At 43.6% G+C, this 20,496-nt stretch overlaps 1 protein-coding gene across 4 annotated transcripts in view; it reads right to left on the reverse strand.

Moving 5' to 3' along the window:
* Positions 1 to 20,496, reverse strand: part of SMARCC1 (SWI/SNF related BAF chromatin remodeling complex subunit C1) — a 178,057-nt gene that overhangs the window by 124,925 nt on the left and 32,636 nt on the right. For all 4 annotated transcript variants that reach the window (XM_073334923.2, XM_073334922.2, XM_073334925.2 and 1 more), the window contains 2 exons: positions 16,520 to 16,589; positions 12,756 to 12,831 (listed from right to left, as the gene is read on the reverse strand). In XM_073334923.2, coding sequence (XP_073191024.1) covers positions 12,756 to 12,831; positions 16,520 to 16,589 — 146 coding nt within the window. The remainder of the gene's footprint in view (positions 1 to 12,755; positions 12,832 to 16,519; positions 16,590 to 20,496) is intronic.

A 20,496-nucleotide genomic window follows, 5' to 3' on the forward strand; every position in this document is an offset into this window, starting at 1 on the left:
GTAATTATGCCAAGTCTATTGACTTCCTCCTTGTTTCCGCTGCTTAGTTATTCTAAGTCTTTTGTGCTGGCAGGTGAGAGCTCTTGTTGGGACAATTCTGTATGAACATGTCACTTTGAGACTAAAGATACAAAAACTGCACTCTGTACAAAAACCTTTAAGGTATAACAGGGAACATCTTGATGGTCACAATCCAATTCCCAGTGGATAGCTGTCCCCATCACACACAAAAAAAGTAATGCTCACAGCTGGTGTCTTTGTTGGCAGTCTCAACAGAAAGCTCAAGGACTGAACTTCCCTCTCATTCCTAGAAGTAGGGGAAGCTTGCATTGATGCCATGCCTGTTCTGGGAATGAAGAGAGAACTGTAGTCCCTTCGGCAATCATTCTCTTAACCTGTACTGAAGTCACACATATGTACAAATATATAGTACATTCCAACATGGACACCAATCAATGAAATTGACACTTATGGAGTAGAGATTTGGGAATGAAACATCTACCAATTGAGCAGCACTAAAAGCCTTGTAAGATTCTGAAAGGGACACATCAATGCCACTGCTTCCCACTATCAAGCCTTATTAGGCTTTTCCCATGCAGTTCTAAAGACTGATTTGTAGCTACAGGAGACTGCAATCAGTTTTTGTCTTGGACAGTGATTCATATTTCTTAAAAAGCTAGCTGAAAAGAGAAAAATTGACTAAATATATGTAATGTCAACATTCCTGGACAATGCCATCTTTTGACAGGCAGTTTCAGTAATACAGGCTCATCTATTCACCTTTTCCGAACTACACCTTAACAACAAATACCAGTGACACTTTGACCTCTACAGACAAAAGCATGGGGATGGGGAAACAAACAATTAAACTCTTCACTTCACACTTGAAGTGCTCCAGTGAGCAACCATTTTTGTCAACTAAGGCTTTTCATGAAATTCAAATGGCTTCACGTGTCAAGCGATAGTCAGAACACATCATCCCTGCCTTCATCCTGCTTGAAAGCAACACTGGTCCAGGATTCCAGAAGCCTGGAAGATAACCAAGAGATACTCTGCCACAGCCAAAGGAGCAAAAGGGAGGGGAGGAAGCAGAATCACAAGTGAAAGAGTTTTCAGCTAGCTATAGAAGACTGTCTAGAAAACCAGACACTGATTTACTTGGATAACCTCTTTGAATGGGCTTCTAGTTTAAATATGTAAGTAATAAAAATAGGCTTGAGCTTGACTTTAATATTTAAAACAAGATTTAAAGAGCTATTTATAAAATCAACCCCACCCCTCTCCAATCATCCAACCAAAAATTAATTTTCTTCTCCTGATCTAACCACAAAGACCTCCTCCTGCATTGATGCTAAACAAATTAGTAACAAAACACAACAGCATGAAATGTTCTTCTCTATTTATAAATGAATAAGCAGTATGTGCAATCTTTATTACAATTGTTTCCTTATCTTGTTTTCTTTCAATGAACTAAATCAAGAGAGAAACCATTGTGCCACAAACAGACCTCTAATCATGTAAAGAACCTAAATAAGGCTGCTATTGTTGTTTTGAGCCCTTACAAGTTCAATAGACCAGAAAGTGTTGATTTAGTTTTCATACCTAACAGCAGCAATGGTCAGAGTTCCAGTTAAATCATAACCCTTTTAACGAAAGCAAGATGTTAATGACTGTGCAAATGTCACTATAACAATCCATCACTGCTTTTCATACATATGTTGGAAGGTTATTTTCGTACAATTGGCACAATTTTGCCATCGTCCAAATGCTTTTGGCAAGCTGGAATCAATCCAAGGGACATGGACTGTGCAATGTGCTCAGCAGAGCTTGCAGAAATTGGCATCTATTTCAGGACTGAGCCAAACCACAACCAGACTCAAGAGCTTAAATCACTAGCACGAACGCAGCAAATTTGCAATCTAGGCAAGCCCTTAACTGATTCTAGTGATATCACCCCCAAAACAGCTAAGAATTGATTTCAATAAAGTGAAAGACCACAGCAAGAGTTTATTTTCTTCATCGCCTTTAAAATGGAAGGACCTAACCGAAAATGGTTAACTTCTCTATGCAAGAAGAAATCAGAATTTTAATTTTCAGTGCTTTGGCCGCTGCTATAGTATGTTGGGGGTTTAAAGCAGTTCCTACAACAGCAATCCTTCATAATTCTGTACAAAAATTCAGTTATTACAGTGCTTTCTGCTTTTATTACACCCTTCATCGAAGGATGTCGAACCACTTTACAAAAAAACCATTGCCAATTATTTCCGTAACTGCTGTTTGAAATCTGTCACTCATGTTCATTCCACGTTAGATGTGTGTGTGCCATGTGATCTGCTGGCAGAGATTTTTCCCTGTGTGGTATCCGTCAGACTGGTCCTAGTGCCCTCTGGAGCTGTGTGCATATGCGCTGGCATAAGGGTCACTACTGGTCACATACCCTCTCAGTTGCTTCTTGCTGGTAACTCCGACAGAGGGGTAACAAGGGTGGGTCATGGAATGGACATGAGCAACACAAAGAATCATTATAGGATCATAGGACTGGAAGGGACCTCGAGAGGTCATCTAGTCCAGTCCCCTGCACTCGTAGCAGGACTGATTATCTCGACCATTCCTGACAGGTGTTTGTCTAATCTGCTCTTAAAAATCCCCAATGATGGAGATTCCACAACCTCCCTATGCAATTTATTCCAGTGCTTAACCATCCTGACAGTTAGGAAGTTTTTCCTAATGTCCAACCTAAACCACCCTTGCTGCAATTTAAGCCCATTGCTTCTTGTCCTATCCTCAGAGGTTAAGAACAATTCTTCTCCCTCCTCTTTGTAACACCCTTTTACGTACTTGAAAATTGTTATGTCCTCTCTCAGTCTTCTCTTTTCCAAGCTAAACAAAACCAATTTTTTCAATCTTCCCTCACAGATCATGTTTTCTAGACTTTGAGTCATTTTTGTTGCTCTTCTCTGGACTTTCTCCAATTTATCCACATCTTTCCTGAAACGTGGCACCCAAAACTGGACACAATACTCCATTTGAGGCCTAATCAGCATAGAGTAAAGTGGAAGAATTACTTCTCGTGTCTTGTTTACAACACTCCTGCTTATACATCCCAGAATGATGATGATTTTTTTTTTTTTTTGCAACAGCATTACGCTGTTGACTCATATTTAGCTTGTGGTTCACTATGACCCCCAGATCCCTTTCCGCAGTACTCCTTCCTAGGCAGTCATTTCCTATTTTATATGTGTGTAACTGACTGTTCCTTCCTAAATGGAGTACTTGCATTTGTCCTTATTGAATTTCATCCTATTTACTTCAGACCATTTCTCCAGCTTGTCCAGGTCATTTTGAATTTTAATCTTATCCTCCAAAGCACTTGCAACCCCTCCCAACTTGGTATTGTCCGCAAACTTTATAAGTGTACTCTCTATGCCATTATCTCAATCACTGATGAAGTTATTGAACAGAACAGGACCCAGAACTGATCCCTGCGGGACCCTACTCGTTATAACCTTCCAGTATGAACAACGGATGACTACTCTCTGGGAACAGTTTTCCAACCAGTTTTATACTCACCTTATAATAGCTCCATCTAGGTTGCATTCCCTTAGTTTATTTATGAGAAGGTCATGCGGGACAGTATCAAAAGCTTTACTAAAATCAAGATATACCACATCTCAAAGAACAGTTATGGAAAGCTTAGTAACCGTTTCTTCCCTTCTGAATATGTTCTATGTTAGGTTACTCACAAACAGTACCCCCAGCGGCGGGCTCGGAGTTCACGGACTTGCTTACAGCAATACCACTCTCCTGAAACTGGCATCAAACAGGACTTGTTGGGTGATGGCATAGCGAGATGCGAAGGTGTGTACTGATAACCAGACTGCAGCCCTGCAGACGTCCTGGATCGGGACCCATGTGAGGAACACTGCTAACGAAGCCTGGGCTCTTGTGGAGTGAGCGGTTAAGATGGCCAAAGGCGGGACATTCGCCTGCTTGTAGCACACCCAAACACAGATGGTTATCCGGGCTGACGCAGGTAGCCCTCTCACCCTTTTCAATACTGCTACGAAGAGTTGCATGGATGTGTGGAAGGGTTCAGTCCTCTCCATAGAAAAGGCAAGGGTATTCCTAATGAGTCCAATGAGTGAAGCAGCCATTACTCAGAGTTCTTGAGAGGCTCCAGGAAGAAAACTGGCAGGAAAATGGTTATAGAATTGTGATGCCACCTTTGGCAGGAAGGCTGGGTGGGGCCGCAGTTGGACCTTGTCCTTGAAGAGCAGTGTGTAAGGCAGTTTTGATATAAGGGCCTTGGTTTCAGAGACCCTTCTGACCGATGTGTTTGCTATCAAGAAGGCGACTTTCCAAGAGAGAAGCAGCAGAGGGAACAATGCTAGCGGCTCAAATGCGGGGGGACCCGTGAGTCTCAACAGAATAAGGTTTAAGTCCCATGGGAGGGGAGTGCGGGGGGGAGAAAATCAGCTCATGAGGATAGAGCTTCTCCAACTCCTTGAGAAACTGTACCATCATCTCGTGGGAGAACACTGACCTGCCGTTCACTGGAGGGTGGAAGGCTGAGACTGCTGCTGAGTGCATCTTCATAAATGCGAAGGCCGGTCCCTGCTGCTTTAAGTGGAGCAAGTAGTCCAAGATACATTGAAGGAATATCGAGACTGAGAGAGAGCTTGTTAAGATGCCCATGTCGAGGAGCATTTACACTTGGCAGCAGGTAGGTGAACCTGGTAAACGGCTTTCTACTCCCTAACAAGACCTGTGGACCTGTTCTGAGCAAGCTTGTTCCTCTAGGTTCAGCCATGCAGCAACCACACAATTAGGTTCAGGGAGGCAAGGTTCAGGTGAAGCAACCGGCTGTGGTCTTGTGAGATTAGGTCCAGACAGAGTGGGATTGAGAGTGAAGATGCTACTGACAGATCAAGGAATGTGCCAAACCAGTGTTGGCGTGGACATGCCAGGGTTATCAGAATAACTCTTTCCTTGTCTCATTTGACTTTTAGGAGAACCTTGTGAACCAGAGGGATCCAGGGAAAGGCACAGAATCGGAGATCTGACCATGGGAGCAGAAAAGCATCGGAGAGGGAGTGCGGGCTGTGCACATGCAGCAAGCAAAACTGATGGCATTTCCTGTTCTGTCTGGTAGTGAACAGGTCTGCCGGGGGGGGGGGGGGGGGAGAGGGCGCGACACCTTTAGAAGATTAACCTGGTGACCTCTAAAAGTGAAGGGACCACTTATGGTATTAGGAAAAGGATCTGTTGAGGTGATCCACCAGTACATTCCGGGCTCCTGGGACATGTGACACCTCAAGAAGAATGGAGTGCTTCCTGGAGATGTCCTATAGACATAGGGGCTGAAGATCAGGCCCCTCCCTGTTTGTTGATATAGAACATGGCCATGGTATTATCTGTCAGGACTTGCACCACTTTGCCTGAGATCTGGGGAAGGAACACTTGGCAAGCTACACGTACTGCTCTGAGATCCATGACATTTATGTGCAGGGAGAGTTCTTGGGGCCAGAGGCCCTGAGTCCTGAGGTTGTTGTGGTTGGCTCCCCACCCTAAGTCCAGTATGTCCGAGATTAAAGCTACAGACGGTCAAAGAGTAGCAAAGGTCACCCCCATCATTACTGATCTTGGGTCTTTCCACCATTGCAGGGAGGCAAGGACATGGGGAGGAACTGTGAGTATATAGAGTCCAAATGGTGTCTGTTGAGGGACTATACCGACACTAGCCACATCTGGAGGGGGGAAGTCTTGCATGTTGAAACACAAGTGCATGCCACCATGTGCCCCAGTTGCTTGAGGCAAACCCAAGCTGTCGTAATTGGGTGGACCATGACATCGGATATCAGGTCCGACATGGTCCTGAATTGGGCTTCCGGCAGGAAGGCCCTACCTTGGATCAAGTCAAGCACTCCCCAATACATTCTATTCTCTGAACCGAGACAAGAATTGACTTTTATCAGCAGACCCAGTGCTCGGAAAGTGGTTTGGACTGTGCTGATGCTGTTCTGAACTTGAGCCTGCCAGCCTTTGATCAGCCAGTCATCAAGGTACAGGTAGACCTGGATGCCTCGCCATCTAAGGAAGGCTGCTACCTCCAAACATAGATTTAGTGAAAATCCAGGGGGGGGGGAGGGGAGACACAGGGGCGGGCACTGATAGGCTGAAGGGAAGAGTGGTGAACTGGTAGTGGTGCTGACCCTGAGACAAACCTGAGAAATCTTCTGTGACCACAGAAAATAGAAATGTGAAAATATACATCCTTTAAGTCAAGGATGGTGTAACAGTCTCCTGGATCCAGAGAGATAATGCGGAACCTGTTCCTTAAGGTATCTGTTGAGGTGACGCAGGTCCAGGATGGTTCAGATTTCCCCTTTGGCCTTTGGGATTAGGAAATATCAGGAATAAAAACCTCTTTCCTCTCAAATCTTGTTGAACACCTCCCCCACCCCCATTCGTAGGAGGGGCTGCACCTCCTAGGCGAGGAGATGCTCGTGAGAAGGATCCCTGAAGAAGGATGGGGAAGGAGAACTGGAGGGAGAGGCAGATGAAAATTGAAGGGTATAGCCAATTGTCACTGTACTTGGAACACAACAGTCCGATGTTATGTATGATCATGCTGGGCTAAAGTGTGACAGATGGTCCAAAAGTAAAAAGGGGAATGGATCCGAAATGGTGATTGGTACAGCAGCCTTGTGTGCACCTTCAAAACACCTGCTTGGGCCCCCTGGAGTACCTCTGAGACCCTGGCTGGGAGGCTGAGGTGGATGAGTGTGGTTAGCACCATTTATAACCTTTTCCTTTGTAGAGCTCTTATCTTGGAGGCACCGAGAAACAAGGAGGATGTTGGGGTCTGAAGTGCTTCCTGAAAGCCAGCAGAGCATAAAGGCCGAAAAATGGTAGGGTGGTCCTAGAGGAGCCTTCGGAGGGGAGGCCCTAGATGGACTGTTGGACCTTGTGAGAAAGCTCCAAGGACTGGAGCCAAGAACGCCACCTCACGGTGACAGTGGAGGCCACTGTCCTGGCTGTCACATTGACTGCATTCAGAGCCACCTGTAGAGAAGTTGTAGCCACATTTTTACCCTCTTCCAAGAGGGCAGCAAATTCTTGCCTTGCATCTTGGGGCAGGGAGTCTTTAAATTTAGCCAGTGAGTCCCACAGATTATAACTATCTCCCCAGCAAAGCTTGCTGGTTAGAGCTAGGTAGTTGAAGGCTACCTGTTTAATTAACCTTTCTTCCGAAAACGTTGTGCTCAAGTGGCCTTGCCTGTCCCTCATTTGCTGCAGCTGCCACCAGAGATCTTGGAGGATAGTGCGAGTACAAGTATTTGAACCCACTCACTGGCACATAATAATTTTTCTCTGCCCTCCGTGAGGCGGGGGAAGAGAAGGAGTTTGCCATAGGGTCTTGACTGGTCCAATCGCCACCTCATTGATGTGTAAGGCCACCTTAGAGGAAGCTACTGCAGCCAGGATCTCAGTAAGGCTGTGGGATGTCTCTTTAAGGTCCTCAATTTCCAGACTCAGGTTCGCAGCTACCCATTTCAAAAGGTCCTGATGGGCCCTGAAATCGCCCTGCAGAATCAGGCTATTGGGTCCTGTGAAAGCCTTGTGTGGAGAGGATGAGGAGGAAGTTTGCACAAGAGGAGGGGTTCCCTCTTCTTCCCCAGCCTCAGCGATGTCCAACCAGGGTTGGTACTAGAGTTGGGGTCTGATGCTGAGCAAGGAGGAGTGGTAGCGTGCCTCCCGGAAACAACCAAGTAGGAGCAATGGGAGGGAGGACCCAGTGCCAGGGGAAATCCCCAGCGGTTCCAGTACAGCCACTGCATTGGCCAGTGACCCATTGGGAGGACTGGTACTGAAGTCTGGTGGTGTATAGGTTGGATACCTGTGGTGAGCCTGAGGTTGCACATATGGTTCCCCTTTGGACTCAGAAGAGAGGTCTCTCTCAGAGACCATGGAGGAGTGGTAGCTGATTCTGCCACCATGTGATGCCCAGGTTCTGGGACCGGTGGCGGACCAGAGATGGTTGGGACACTGGGATCAGGGTTGGATTGCCTCTACAGGGTGCCAGGGGGCCCTGTGTTGGGAATGAGCCTGATGCCCTCTGTTGCTTCTTGATTCTGGACACTGGAGCTGGAGGGTGTCCCAACAGAGCTGGAGGGGACCGAGAGAGAAAGTAGGACCCTCGCTGCTTGAACAGCCTCTGAGATCGACGGAACAGCCAAGGTGGCTTCCGGTTATTGGCGGACGGTCCCACATCAGACTCATCACTCTAGGCAGAGTTGACAGTGCCATCATGGGCCTGGGAATGGAAGAGTGGCCTGGCACGGGTCTCACTGTGTTGCCTTCCCTCCCCGCACTTGTCTTTCTTCTTCACCCGTGAGTGCCGTCTGTTGGTGCGCTGCTTTTTGTGCTTTTTCCTTGGCACCTAGATAATAAATAGTGCCAGGAAGAGCTCGGTGCCAGAGCAGCACTTCACCCTAATGCCGAAATGCTTGGTGTCAGATCAGAGCACCTCTGCTCTGAGTCTGGTCTGAGGACAGCTTCCATGAAGACAGCCTTCAGCCTAATGTCTCTGCCCTCTTTAATGCATGGTCTGAAGTCCCGACAGATCTGGCACTTGTCCTTCATGTGAGTCTTCCACCAAGCACTTCAAGTAGTTGGAGTACGGATCACTCATGGGCATAGGTTTGCCATAGAAGGCATAAGGTTTGAAGCCCGTGGATCATGGCATGCCTGGCCCCTGGGGCGACTGAGTCCCTTGACGACAGGATCTATTTACACTATGTACAATAATATTAATTACAAAAACTATACATACTAAACTATGATAACTAAGAACAAAGAGCGAGAGTCCAAAACCCCTGGGAAGAAAGCCTTGCCAAAGCAAAAAGGGTTGGTCCAGCAACTGTCATGGGCGGTAAGAAGGAACTGAAAGCGTTCATGGCTGGCAGCACTCCTTATACTGGTGCATGAGCACACGGCTCCAGAGGGTGCTAGAGCCAGCCCAACGGATACCACTACGGGAAAAATCTATGGCAATGGTGCATGCAGTGTGCACACACCTAACATGGAATGGACATGAGCAAGCACTCAAAGAAAAAACAGTCTCAACAAAGCTGTGAGGTAAGTGAAATAAGGATCACATCACCATCACTGAAATACAGGTTTCAGAGTAACAGCCGTGTTAGTCTGCATTCGCAAAAAGAAAAGGAGTACTTGTGGCACCTTAGAGACTAATCAATTTATTTGAGCATAAGCTTTCGTGAGCTACAGCTCACTTCATCGGATGCATATTGTGGAAAGTGTAGAAGAACTTTTTATACACACAAAGCATGAAAAAATACCTCCCCCCACCCCTCTCCTGCTGGTAATAGCTTATCTAAAGTGATCGCTTTCCTTACAATGTGTATGATAATCAAGGTGGGCCATTTCCAGCACAAATCCAGGGTTTAACAAGAACGTCCGGGGGGGGCAGAGGGGGGTAGGAAAAAACAAGGGGAAATAGGTTACCTTGCATAATGACTTAGCCACTCCCAGTCTCTATTCAAGCCTAAGTTAATTGTATCCAATTTGCAAATGAATTCCAATTCAGCAGTCTCTCACTGGAGTCTGGATTTGAAGTTTTTTTGTTGTAATATCGCAACTTTCATGTCTGTAATCGCGTGACCAGAGAGATTGAAGTGTTCTCCCACTGTTTTATGAATGTTATAATTCTTGACATCTGATTTGTGTCCATTTATTCTTTTACGTAGAGACTGTCCAGTTTGACCAATGTACATGGCAGAGGGGCATTGCTTGCACATGATGGCATATATCACACTGGTGGATGTGCAGGTGAATGAGCCTCTGATAGTGTGGCTGATGTTATTAGGCCCTGTGATGGTGTCCCCTGAATAGATATGTGGGCACAGTTGGCAGCGGACTTTGTTGCAAGGATAGGTTCCTGGGTTAGTGGTTCTGTTGTGTGGTATGTGGTTGCTGGTGAGTATTTGCTTCAGGTTGTGGGGCTGTCTGTAGGCAAGGACTGGCCTGTCTCCCAAGATTTGTGAGTGTGTTGGGTCATCCTTCAGGATAGGTTGTAGATCCTTAATAATGCGTTGGAGGGGTTTTAGTTGGGGGCTGAAGGTGACGGCTAGTGGCGTTCTGTTATTTTCTTTGTTAGGCCTGTCCTGTAGTAGGTGACTTCTGGGAACTCTTCTGGCTCTATCAGTTTCTTCACTTCCGCAGGTGGGTACTGTAGTTGTAAGAATGCTTGATAGAGATCTTGTAGGTGTTTGTCTCTGTCTGAGGGGTTGGAGAAAAAACCTGGATTTGTGCTGGAAATGGCCCAACTTGATTATCATACACATTGTAAGGAGAGTGATCACTTTAGATAAGCTATTACCAGCAGGAGAGTGGGGTGGGGGGAGGTATTTTTCATGCTTTGTGTGTATAAAAAGATCTTCTATACTTTCCACAGTATGCATCCGATGAAGTGAGCTGAAGCTCACGAAAGCTTATGCTCAAATAAATTGGTTAGTCTCTAAGGTGCCAAAAGTACTCCTTTTCTTTTTACTGAAATACAGCTACCTCTTGGATGAGACAAATTAGTTCTCAGAGAACCTTGCAATGCTACATAACAATTGTGGGAAGTGAAAGTGCAAGGCAATTTTAGACGAGAAATAAAAATCAGCAGACCTGGAATTTGCCTCTATTACAATGCCCCAGGGGCATTGATTCAAGTACTACAGAAAGTGGTATTGGGGATTCAAAAAGAACCAAATAAGTGTTTTTTCAGAAAGAGTCTAGATAGCCATCTGTCTTGGATTGTTTAGACACAACAAACCCTGCATCTTGGCAAGGGGTTAGACTAGATGACTTGATGGTTCTATGAATGCCCAATATGCTGTTAAAGGAGCTGTAATACTGGAATTGCCAACTTTCAGAGGAGACACTATGAAGGGATGAAACAGACAGGAAAGGGTTATGAGTTGCTTGCCTGTCACATAACTCAGCTGGGATTAAAGAAAGGGGTGTGTCATTCTTTCAGGACTAAGAGGCTAGGGGAAAGACCTCTGGGTCTGCAGCATGCTTTGATCAGGGGAATTTATTTGTTTTGTGTTACTTCATATTTTGTGTTTTTTTAAAAAAAAAAACCCACAAAGTTATGCCCTTAGGCAAGGGCCTGAAACAGACTCCGCGAGCACGGCACTGATGTTTCCTGGGCTGGAGAGATACTGATTACCTTTGGGGATTAAAAATACCATGGCACTTTTTCAGAGAGTCTAAACCAAAAGGGACCCACTGTGTTAATCTAGTCTGACCTCCTGTATAACGCAGGCCACAGAACTTCCCCGAAATAATTCCTAAAGCAGATCTTTCAGAAAAAAGTCCAATCTTGATTTAAAAATTGTCAGTGACAGAAAATCCACCACAACCCCTGGTAAATTGTTCCAATGGTTAGTTTACTCTCACTGTTATAAATGTATACCTCACTTCCAGTCTGAATTTGTTTAGCTTCAACTTTCCAGCCACTGGATTGTGTTATAACCTTTCTTTTTGAGATTGAGGAGCCCATTATTAAATATTTGTCCCCCATGTAGGGACTTACAGACTAATCAAGTCACCCCTTAAATTTTCTCTTTGTTAAGCTAATTAGATAAGCTCCTTGAGTCTATCACTATAAGGTACGTTTTCTAATTCTTTAATCATTCTTGTGGCTCTTCTCTGAACCCTCTCTAATTTATCAGCTTCCTTCTTTAATTGCGGACACAAAATGGTACACAGCATTCCAACAGTGGTTGCACCAACGTCAAATACAAAGGTAAAGTAAGCGCTCTACTCCTACTTGAGATTCCTGTTTATGCAACCAAGGATTGCATTAGCCCTTTTGATCACAGCACTGGGAGCACACATTCAGGTAATTATCTACCACAACCCCCAAATCTTTCTCAAAGTCACTGCTTCCCAGGATGATAATCATACTCCTGGGGGATTCTATTTAACATTTACATTACAGTAATGCCCAGGGACCAACCAAATCAGGGTCCAATCATAAGGATGCTACCCTCATGTTCTAGGCAGATCTCAGTTTGTATATTACAGTCTATCCAAGTTTCCCCTGAAATTTGATCACAAATGGTATTTTTCCACTCTCAGTCCTAAACGGTTGTATGATGATGCTATGCCCAACTAAACAGTTGCTAGGTTCTACCTCAGCAGTGGCTGAAATTTAGTGGTGAGTAAAGAGATTCTCATAGTACAGAGCACTTTGAATGAGGCCTAATTAAATGTAAGAGATTATCCTTGGCATAACAGGGATGTGTTATTTCCTCTTTCCCGTTCTTTATAATCACCAGAAGCAACATTTGGGTCATCTCCAAACCAAAGAAATGTGGGTGTTTTATATGTTAATTGTGATACTAAAAATATTGATTTTGACTTTTTCCATGTAAGTGGGAAAGACTGCATGCACATGCATCTGTCGTTAGATGTTTGGCTGCATGTGTCTGTTCTTTTTGTGTGCTGTACTGACTCTGGCCAAATAGCCCATACAACAGGCTCTGATCGAACTGCTCGATAAATCCACAGACTCAGTTTTTAGCCTCAGGTTCATACCAGGCCTTTAACACAAGGCCTTATATCTCAGGCCGTCTTTCTATTACATCTTCATCCTTTCAAAACACCCTCCAGAACAGCACCTCAGGATACAACATACTTAAATAGCACTTCAGAACAATTTTCTTAAAGGCTCTCACCTTCCATGGTTTTTCTGGAATTGGAGCATCTTCAATTTCAGCTTCAATGTCACTAGCATGAACCCAAGTATCATAGCTAAAAGGGAAATCAGAAGAGAAAAAATGAATTGGTCCTCTAGGTTGTTCATCCCAAAAACCACTGGCAAGAGCGTTTGTTGAGCCATCAAAGCATGTTCAAATCATACCACTAGGACAGAATGGTGTCAAGTTATTTTCTATCATAAGAAAATTTGCTGGCTTCTCTCAGAGGAATATTAAAAAAAATGCAGTGGAAAAAGGAGTGATTCAATGCAACTGATGCAATACAGAAATTTAAATTTCTGAGTTAGAAATTTATAAAAGCTCACGAACAGTAAATTATATATTTTCTGATAATTTCAGGTTTCGGTGGTGTTTAAGGAATTCCTAAGTGAATTCTTATTTCTCTGCACCATTAATTTACTAAGTTGCTCCCATGTTTCTTAACCTTATCGATTTTAATTAAGATTCATTAGACTCCGAAAATAAAAGGCAGCAATATAATCTTTCCCACAAGCCTCTAGTTCTATAGAATCCATCTGACCATTATTTTCCTGTTTCACCAAATTACGTGCCATCCCAAAAAATGGTCACTTGCAACAGTTCAACCGAAAAAAAGTCAGATAACTTTGTAATCAACACTAGGCATGTGATAAAGACCCAAGCAGGCCACAGCATTTCTTTGCTCTCACTTTAATTGGCTGGATTATCTGATTTTTATATGGACACAGTTGGTACGCAGAACTGAATATAACTGATGTAAAAATAAAAGTGTACTAAAAATGCTTTATTGCAAAATGAAGAAGTAATTAGGAAGTGTGGTCCCATCCCTCCCACCTGCGAATTTGGTGTTCACTTCTACTGGACACATACACACAACCCCTGTTGAAATCAACGAGTCCTGCAAGCATACCACAACGGACATTTTGGCCCTAGGAAGGGATTTTTTTCAATAGAAATTTTTACATTTAGGTTTGCAGATTCCTAGTGCAAAGGCCATTTACACCAAGCTGTCATTGAAATCTACACAGTTCCATGGGAAAATTTAGATTTACTTTCATGCTGGTTATTGGATGGCTGTAATGGGCATGATTATAAACAAATTCTTATCTACTGTAAATTTTCATCTCATATTCACACTACATAGTATGGTGCAATTACACTCTAAACAGTGCCTTTGAGAAATAAGTTGGTGGGGTTGTATATTTAATAACTTTCAATCCAATTAGGTCAATATATAAAAGTGTGGGTTTTTTTTTTTTTTTTTTAAATATTAAGCATACACACAACCAACACAGAAAGCTACCTGGGATCTGAAAATGTAGTTGTGTTCTGCCTCTTACATCACACCATCAGTAATAAAGATCCTCAGCTAACAGCTGTAGTTAATTGTGGTTTTAACAAAGAGGGCAATTAATCATTGGAACAAATTAACAGAGAAGTGGTGGATTTGCCATTTCTTGGTATCTTCAAATCAATTTCAGGAAGATATGCTTTAGTCAAACACAAGTTATTGGGCTTGATATGGGGTAGCTGGGTGAAGTTTAATGGCCTGTGATATACAGGAGGTCAGACTAGATGATCTAAGGGGCTCTTCTGGTTTTATGATCTATGAAAATATAAAATGGGATTAGACAGTGACACACAAAATGGGAAATGACTGCCTAGGAAGGAGTCCTAGCTGGGATGATTTAATTGGGGATTGGTCCTGCTTTTGAGCAGGGGGTTGGACTAGATGACCTCCTGAGGTCCCTTCCAACCCTGACATTCTATGATTCTATGAGTACTGCAGAAAGAGATCTGGATATCACAGTGGATCACAAAATAAATATGAGTCACAGTGTCACACTGTGCCAAAAAAAGCAAACATCATCCCGGGATGCATTAGCAGGAATATTGTAAGCAAGACACAAGAAGTAATGCTTCTGCTCTACTCTGTGCTGATTGGGACTCAACTGGATTATTGTGTCCAGTTCTGGGCACCATATTTCAGGAAAGATGTGGACAAACTGCAGAAGTCCAGAGAACAACAACAAAAATGACGAAAGGTCTAGCAAACATGACCTATGAGGGAAGATTGAAAAAAAATAAAAATAAAAATAGGCCTTTAATCTGGAGAAGAAAAGATTGAGCGGGGACATACCAGTTTTCAAGTTCATAAAGGGTTCTTACAAGGAGGAGGGAGAAAAATTGTTCTTTTTAACCTCTGAGGATAGGACAAGCAGCAATGGGCTTAAATTGCAGCACGGGAGGTTTAGGTTGGACATTAGGAAAGACTTCCTATCTGCTAGGGTGGCTAAGCACTGGAATAAATTGCCTAGGGAGGTTGTGGAATCTCCATCATTGGAGATTTTTGAGAGGAGGTTAGACAAACACCTGTCAGGGACCGTCTAGACTCTAGATCAGTGGTTCTTAACCTTTACTGCAGCCTGCACCCCTTTGGTTCTCAAAATATGTTCTCGCGTCCCTTATCAAAAATCCAAATATGTTCTCGCAGCCCTTATCAAAAATCTTTGAAGTAGGTTAGTTCTTTAAACTTAGATATATTTTTTGCTTGTATATTACAGTAATAGTTTAAAAATGTATAATGTTAATAAATACATAGGTTTGATGAAACAAAGTAGTTGTACTTATGTGCCTGTGCTTAATTTGTGTTTTCGATGATTTACCTTCTAAAAAAAAGCCTGGCATGTCTCGCATCCCCAGAAAGGGCATTTCGCACCCCCAAGGGGCGTGCACCTCAGGTTAAGAACCACTGCTCTAGATAATACTTAGCCCTGCCTTGACTGCAGGGGACTGGACTATCCTACGATTCTATGAAAAGGCACTGGACTGGGACTCAGGAGATTCAGGGTAAATTACGAGGTCTATCACAGACATTGAAGGAAAAGGTGCCATATCACCAGTCCATAACCACTGGCAGTATCACACTGAGCAGCTGTATTACAGTGTAGATTTTATTCTTACGCTACGTCTACATTATGGAGCTTATGCTGGCATAGCCCTCTACAGTAGACACAGCCTATACTGACAGAAGTTTTTCTGCTGGTGTAGGACCACCACCTCTCTGAACTGCATTAGCTACATTAACATAACTGTGCCTACACTGGAGATTTTGTCAGCATAGCTCTGTTGATCAGGGGTGTGTTTTAGTCACACCGACACACACAGCTATGCCAATATAACTTTCAAGTATTATTAGAATGAACAAACTCTCTTTTCTCTAGTTCTGGGTACTGCAAGAATTACTAAGTCACTAGGAGCCCATACAGCATGAGACTAATACTCTGTGTGTTGGGTGTTCTAGCCTGTGTTGTACAGTCATTAAAAAACACCTGAAACAATCCAATCAGATGGTGTGCAAAATGGTGAAAATAAGTGCGTGTGTGGGGGAGGAGGGATGTTTAAACTTTTCTTTTACATGAAACTAACGGGCCTGACCCTGTGGCATTATTCTGTAGGACTAGAAAAGAAGAGCACAAGTACAGACCATACAAAGCTGGGATGTCACCATTTTGTTCTGAAAAACAATGTGCAAGTTCACTAAACTTAATCACAGCTGCAGAGCAGAAGGTGGTTTGACATCAGGAGAAATAAGACCCACTAAAGTAAGAGGAACAGTTCATCTGTATGAGATGGATTAAATCATCTGCAATTTCAAACTTCTAAGATTTAACACTTCTCTTTTTTAACAAGCTTTTTCAGGATTTAGAGATGAAGGTTCTCTCCCCTCCTCCTTTCTTTACCTGTCTGGGTAAAAGCCCCAGTGCACCAACACCTGCTTATCTTTCTTCATCACAGGTCTCAACCATTCATCTGCAAAATGAAAAAAAAAAAAAAAAAAAAGAAAGAAAAGTCAGATTGAGATAGTAAGCTAACTCAAGCAGAGTGGCTTTGCCATAATAAGAGCAGGATTTATTTCAGGCACCTCTACCAAATGTCAAAGGAGGCAGGGAAGCTGCAGGTTGTTTTTTAAGATACTTTTTTTAATTGAGCTACAGTGTGCTCAGGGTAAGCAGCAAGATTAGCTTTCGTCTGGACTCTCATCTGTCCTAAAAACCCTACTCCTGGCCTTTGGACAAGATCTGCAGTGGGCCATTAGAAATGCAAGATCCACAGTCCTGAGTAGCAGAATGAGATAGGTAAAGAATAGAGCTGCTGCAAACATAGGGCACCTGAGCAGCCTTGTTGCCACACTACAACTTAGTCTTTTTTTTTTTAAACAAAGGCCTATTGTATTCCTTTTAGGCCCCTATAGATTCATAAATGGACCCACTGCCAATTTGTCCACAAGAATAAACCCACTTGAAGAGTTTAAGTCTCCATTGCTGACACTGCAGACTTTAACCCTGAGGTCACTGGCTAATCCCCAGAGTTTTAGCACCCTGGTGACTGATCAGTGTGTAAAGGCTTGAAAGTGGTCACTTGAAGGCACTGTACTAGAAGAGGGGGAGGATTTCCAGCTGATGGGAAGTAGAGGTGGGTTAAGACTTGCCTGCCCTTGAAAACTCTCCCTCACCCAGCCTGCCCCCCACCTCCCCGATTCTAGCTGGTCATCTCTCCCTGCCTGCTGCTAGTTTCTAACTCTAACTTACCAGGCTGAGAACCTGGTATGGAGCATAGAACATCTCCTGCAGTACAAGGTTCAGTAAGGGGCTGCTTAAGAGGCAGAAGTAAGGTGGAGAAAGCCAGGAAGTCTAGTTCCCCAGGACAAATATATCTGTTCTAACTACTGTAAAGTTTGAAGCCCAACCCTTTCCCTCCAGAGGTTTTTCTTGTCAATTGGAAAATATCTATCCCCCCACCCCTCCCCACTGTGTCGTTGTCAGAGCTCTGAATAGCCTGTCACTCATTCCCCTAGTTTGATTTACACCCATCAGCCTGTTTCACAGGAATTAAACTTCCAGATAAGGTGTTCCAGATACAATCCTTAAAAATGCTCCTTTTTCAGGAAGATGGTTTTGAAGGGGGAAATACTAGCCTTACACGAGGGAAAAGTCATAGATTCTAAAGCAAGAGGGGACCATTGTGATCATCTATTTGACCTCCTATATAATGCAGGCTATAGAACATCCCCAAAATAATTCCTAACACAACTTTTAGGAAAAGTGTGTGCTAACTTAGCAGAACTTCTAAGGCAATGCTGACCTAGTGAGACTAGTAATCCAGTTCTTGTTTCCTTCATGCAGAACGCTATTACTAAGACACCTGTAATGACAATTGGTGCGTGGATACTGGCCAAACCAGGGACAATGAAAATGAGTTTTTGCTTATCTTGCAGTAAGAGCGTGAGCATGGTTCCAATACAGTTAGATAGGTATCTGGCACTACAGAGTCAATAGTGGTTTTTCTGAATGATGCTAGCTGTTTCTAAAAGGTGTCTTAAAATATTCATTCCCCCCACCCCCCAATGGCATTGGAGAAGGGGGAGAGGCATTTAGAAATTTGGAGAACACTACCCAAACTGATTTTTTAAATGTAGGTTAGCTTGCGAGTCTGAACTATGCAACAGTATTTCTTGAGTTCATGGCTCCATTGCAGTCATGCTGTCCCTGAAGCTCAATAAAGTCAGGACTTAAACAGAGCCATGTATCTCTATCTAAGAATATAGTTGCAAATTCGCCAAAGATGTCAAACTGCACTCATCCCTATTCAGGAAGCAAATGGATTAAAGAGAGCTTCTGAACACAAATGAGGTAGTTATGTACCAGCATTATGTCCCTTGGAGTGCAAAACACATTCAATAAGGGATGCGAAAGGATAAAACACAACATGCTGCAGTCTACACAGGGCTAAACACTCCCATCTAGTGGAAATCCGGTGTCAGGACATAACACTATTTCAGCTTTCTTTGTGATATAGTGCATCAGGGAAATCCAGTCCCACAGAAAAAGTTAAATTGGAAAATGAAATTTGAAAAAGGCACTTTCTGTTGTCTCATCTTAATAAGTAAGGCTCTTTAATAGCTAGCTAGATGTTGTATGATATAAGCATGATAAAATGCTTCTAGATCAACTATGTAACATCAGATGATAATCTCAATTAGAACTGCAATATGATCTTTATTTATCTAATCCACTCATTTCATTAAAAAAGGGAAGGAGGAGGATCCTGGGAACTACAGGCCAGTCAGCCTCACCTCAGTCCCTGGAAAAATCATGGAGCAGGTCCTTCAGGAATCAATTCTGAAGCACTTAGAGGAGAGGAAAGTGATCAGGAACAGTCAGCATGGATTCACCAAGGGCAAGTCATGCCTGACTAATCTAATTGCCTTCTATGACAAAATAACTGGCTCTGTGGATGAGGGGAAAGCGGTGGACGTGTTGTTCCTTGATTTTAGCAAAGCTTTTGACACGGTCTCCCACAGTATTCTTGCCAGCAAGTTAAAGAAGTATGGGCTGCATGAATGGACTATAAGGTGGATAGAAAGTTGTCTAGATTGTCGGGCTCAACGGGTAGTGATCAATAGTTCCATGTCTAGTTAGCAGCTGGTATCAAGTGGAGTGCCCCAAGGGTTGGTCCTGGGGCCGGTTTTGTTCAGTATCTTCATAAATGATCTGGAGGATGGTATGGATTGCACCATCAGCAAGTTTGCAGATGACACTGGGAGGAGAGGTAGATATGCTGGAGGGTAGGGATAGGATAGAGAGGGACCTAGACAAATTAGAGGATTTGGCCAAAAGAAATCTGATGAGGTTCAACAAGGACAAGCACAGAGTCCTGCACTTAGGACGGAAGAACCCCATTCACCGCTACAGACTAGGGACCGAATGGCTCGGCAGCAGTTCTGCAGAAAAGGACCTAGGGGTTACAGTGGACGAGAAGCTGGATATGAGTCAACAGTGTTCCCTTGTTGCCAAGAAGGCCAATGGCATTTTGGGATGTATAAGTAGGGGCATTGCCAGCAGATCGAGGGACGTGATCGTTCCCCTCTATGCGACATTGGTGAGGCCTCATCTGGAGTACTGTGTCCAATTTTGGGCCCCACACTACAAGGATGTGGAAAAATTGGAAAACGTCCAGCGGAGGGCAACAAAAACGATTAGGGGACTGGAACACATGACTTATGAGGAGAGGCTGAGGGAACTGGGATTGTTTAGTCTGCGGAAGAGAAGAATGAGTGGGGATTTGATAGCTGCTTTCAACTACTTGAAAGGAGGTTCCAAAGAGCATGGATCTAGACTGTTCTCAGTGGTAGCTGATGACAGAACAAGGAGTAATGGTCTCAAGTTGGAGTGGGGGAGGTTTAAGTTGGATATTAGGAAAAACTTTTTCACTACGAGGGTGGTGAAATACTGGAATGCGTTACTTAGGGAGGCGGTGGAATCTCCTTCCTTAGATATTTTTAAGGTCAGGCTTGACAAAGCCGTGGCTGGGATGATTTAGCTGGGGATTGGTCCTGCTTTGAGCAAAGGGTTGGACTAGATGACCTCCTGAGGTCCCTTCCAACCCTGATATTCTATGATTCTATGATTAATTTTCATTGATATTGCTTTCACTGCCACTTGTGGCTTAACCAATTCAGACATGCACCGGGAAGCAAGGATGCTAACTACACTTCTATCCCTATGAAACTATACAAAGTAGTTTTTAATTCTTACGTGTTTTATTTTGGCTCCAGTGTTCTCTACCACAGATCTAGCTCTGTTTCTTAAGAGGTACGATTAGGAAAGCAAAACATTTAACCTTTTTACCTATTCTTATATACTATCAATCCTGTCTC

This window comes from Lepidochelys kempii, chromosome 2 (genome assembly GCF_965140285.1).
Source record: "Lepidochelys kempii isolate rLepKem1 chromosome 2, rLepKem1.hap1, whole genome shotgun sequence".
NCBI classification, from domain to species: domain Eukaryota; kingdom Metazoa; phylum Chordata; order Testudines; family Cheloniidae; genus Lepidochelys; species Lepidochelys kempii.